The 1,175-nt window shown below is 63.7% G+C and overlaps 1 protein-coding gene across 17 annotated transcripts in view; it reads left to right on the plus strand.

Moving 5' to 3' along the window:
• Positions 1-1,175, plus strand: part of TPM3 (tropomyosin 3) — a 50,421-nt gene that overhangs the window by 14,370 nt on the left and 34,876 nt on the right. For 3 of the 17 annotated variants that reach the window (XM_019527861.1, XM_019527823.1, XM_019527854.1), the window contains exon 1: positions 674-874. The exons of 10 other annotated variants lie outside the window; for them this stretch is intronic. In XM_019527861.1, coding sequence (XP_019383406.1) covers positions 743-874 — 132 coding nt within the window. In that variant the 5' untranslated portion in view covers positions 674-742. Of the gene's footprint in view, positions 1-672; positions 875-1,175 lie in introns of those variants that run through there. 4 more of the 17 variants (XM_019527869.1, XM_019527845.1, XM_019527836.1 and 1 more) reach the window with 4 other exon arrangements.

Below are 1,175 nucleotides of genomic sequence, written 5' to 3' on the forward strand. Positions count from 1 at the left end.
GCGATGAGGCGTTTGGTCCTTGTACCCATATATGTATATGGGCTCCTGCACAGGGTCAGGGCGTCCCTGGATGTGGGAGCTGATACACGCATCTGCCGCGTTGTGGGGTTTGCGAGCCCTGAGCCTGGGGACTTTGTGGGGGGGAAGGGGCTTCCTCATGGCCTGTGTGGGCACTGAGGGGTGGCTGGGACTTGAGGGGCTGCGGAGAGACAACTTTGGAGCCCACGTGTGGCTCCTATGCCCCGGCCCAGGGGCACAGGAGAGGTTTGTTGGTGGCTCTGAGATGCTGCAGCCCCTGTGGCTCTGCTCCCACCCCGGGGTGTGCGGCAAGGGACTGTGGTCTGGCAGGGTGGGGGATTCGGGGTAGAAGGCAGCTGCCCAATGTTTGGGGGCTCCACTCCCGTCCCGGGATGCACGGGGGGGAGGGTAGCAGGGCACGTCCCACTGTTGGGGTCCTCAGGGGTACTCCCAATTCACGGGGCCCAGGGCCACCCTGGGGGCCTGTGTTCGCCCCGGGGCCCCCTAGGGGGCGCCAGCGCCGCTGTGCAGCCGGGGCAGCGAGGGATGCGCCGCCCGGTAACCATGGCAACCAGGCGGGGCAGGGCGGCTCTCATCCGGGTCCTCCCGCTGCAAGCGGAAGTGAGGTCACTTCCCAGGTAGGGGGCGGTTCCGGTATTTCAGGGCGGGGCCGGGCGGAAGCGGCTGAGTAGCGCGGGCGCGGGACCAGAGCGGGGGTGCAGCCATGGCCGGGGCTACCACGATCGAGGCAGTGAAGCGCAAGATCCAGGTGCTGCAGCAGCAGGCGGACGACGCCGAGGAGCGCGCGGACCGCCTGCAGCGTGAGGTGGAGGCCGAGCGCCACAACCGCGAACAGGTGTGGCCCGGAGCGGGCGCGGGGGAGAGGATCGGGGTCCGGGGGGGAAGGGCGCGGGATTGGAGCCTTGTGGGGAGGGGGAAAGCAGGGCGGGGAATAATCTATACTGGCAGAATATGAGTTTATACTAATAGAACTAGTTCCACAAGGGATGCTGAGTTGGATCAGCTATGTCAGTAGAAAAATCACAGACCTGACTAAAATAATGAGTAGAAGATATGTATGTATCTATGTATAGAAGACCTTACCCTAAATTGGGACGTCTAGAAGTGCTCAGAGTTGACATAGTTCTTCCCACCCC

This window comes from Gavialis gangeticus, unplaced genomic scaffold (assembly GCF_001723915.1).
Source record: "Gavialis gangeticus isolate Ggan-Ray unplaced genomic scaffold, GavGan_comp1, whole genome shotgun sequence".
Taxonomy (NCBI): Eukaryota; Metazoa; Chordata; order Crocodylia; family Gavialidae; genus Gavialis; species Gavialis gangeticus.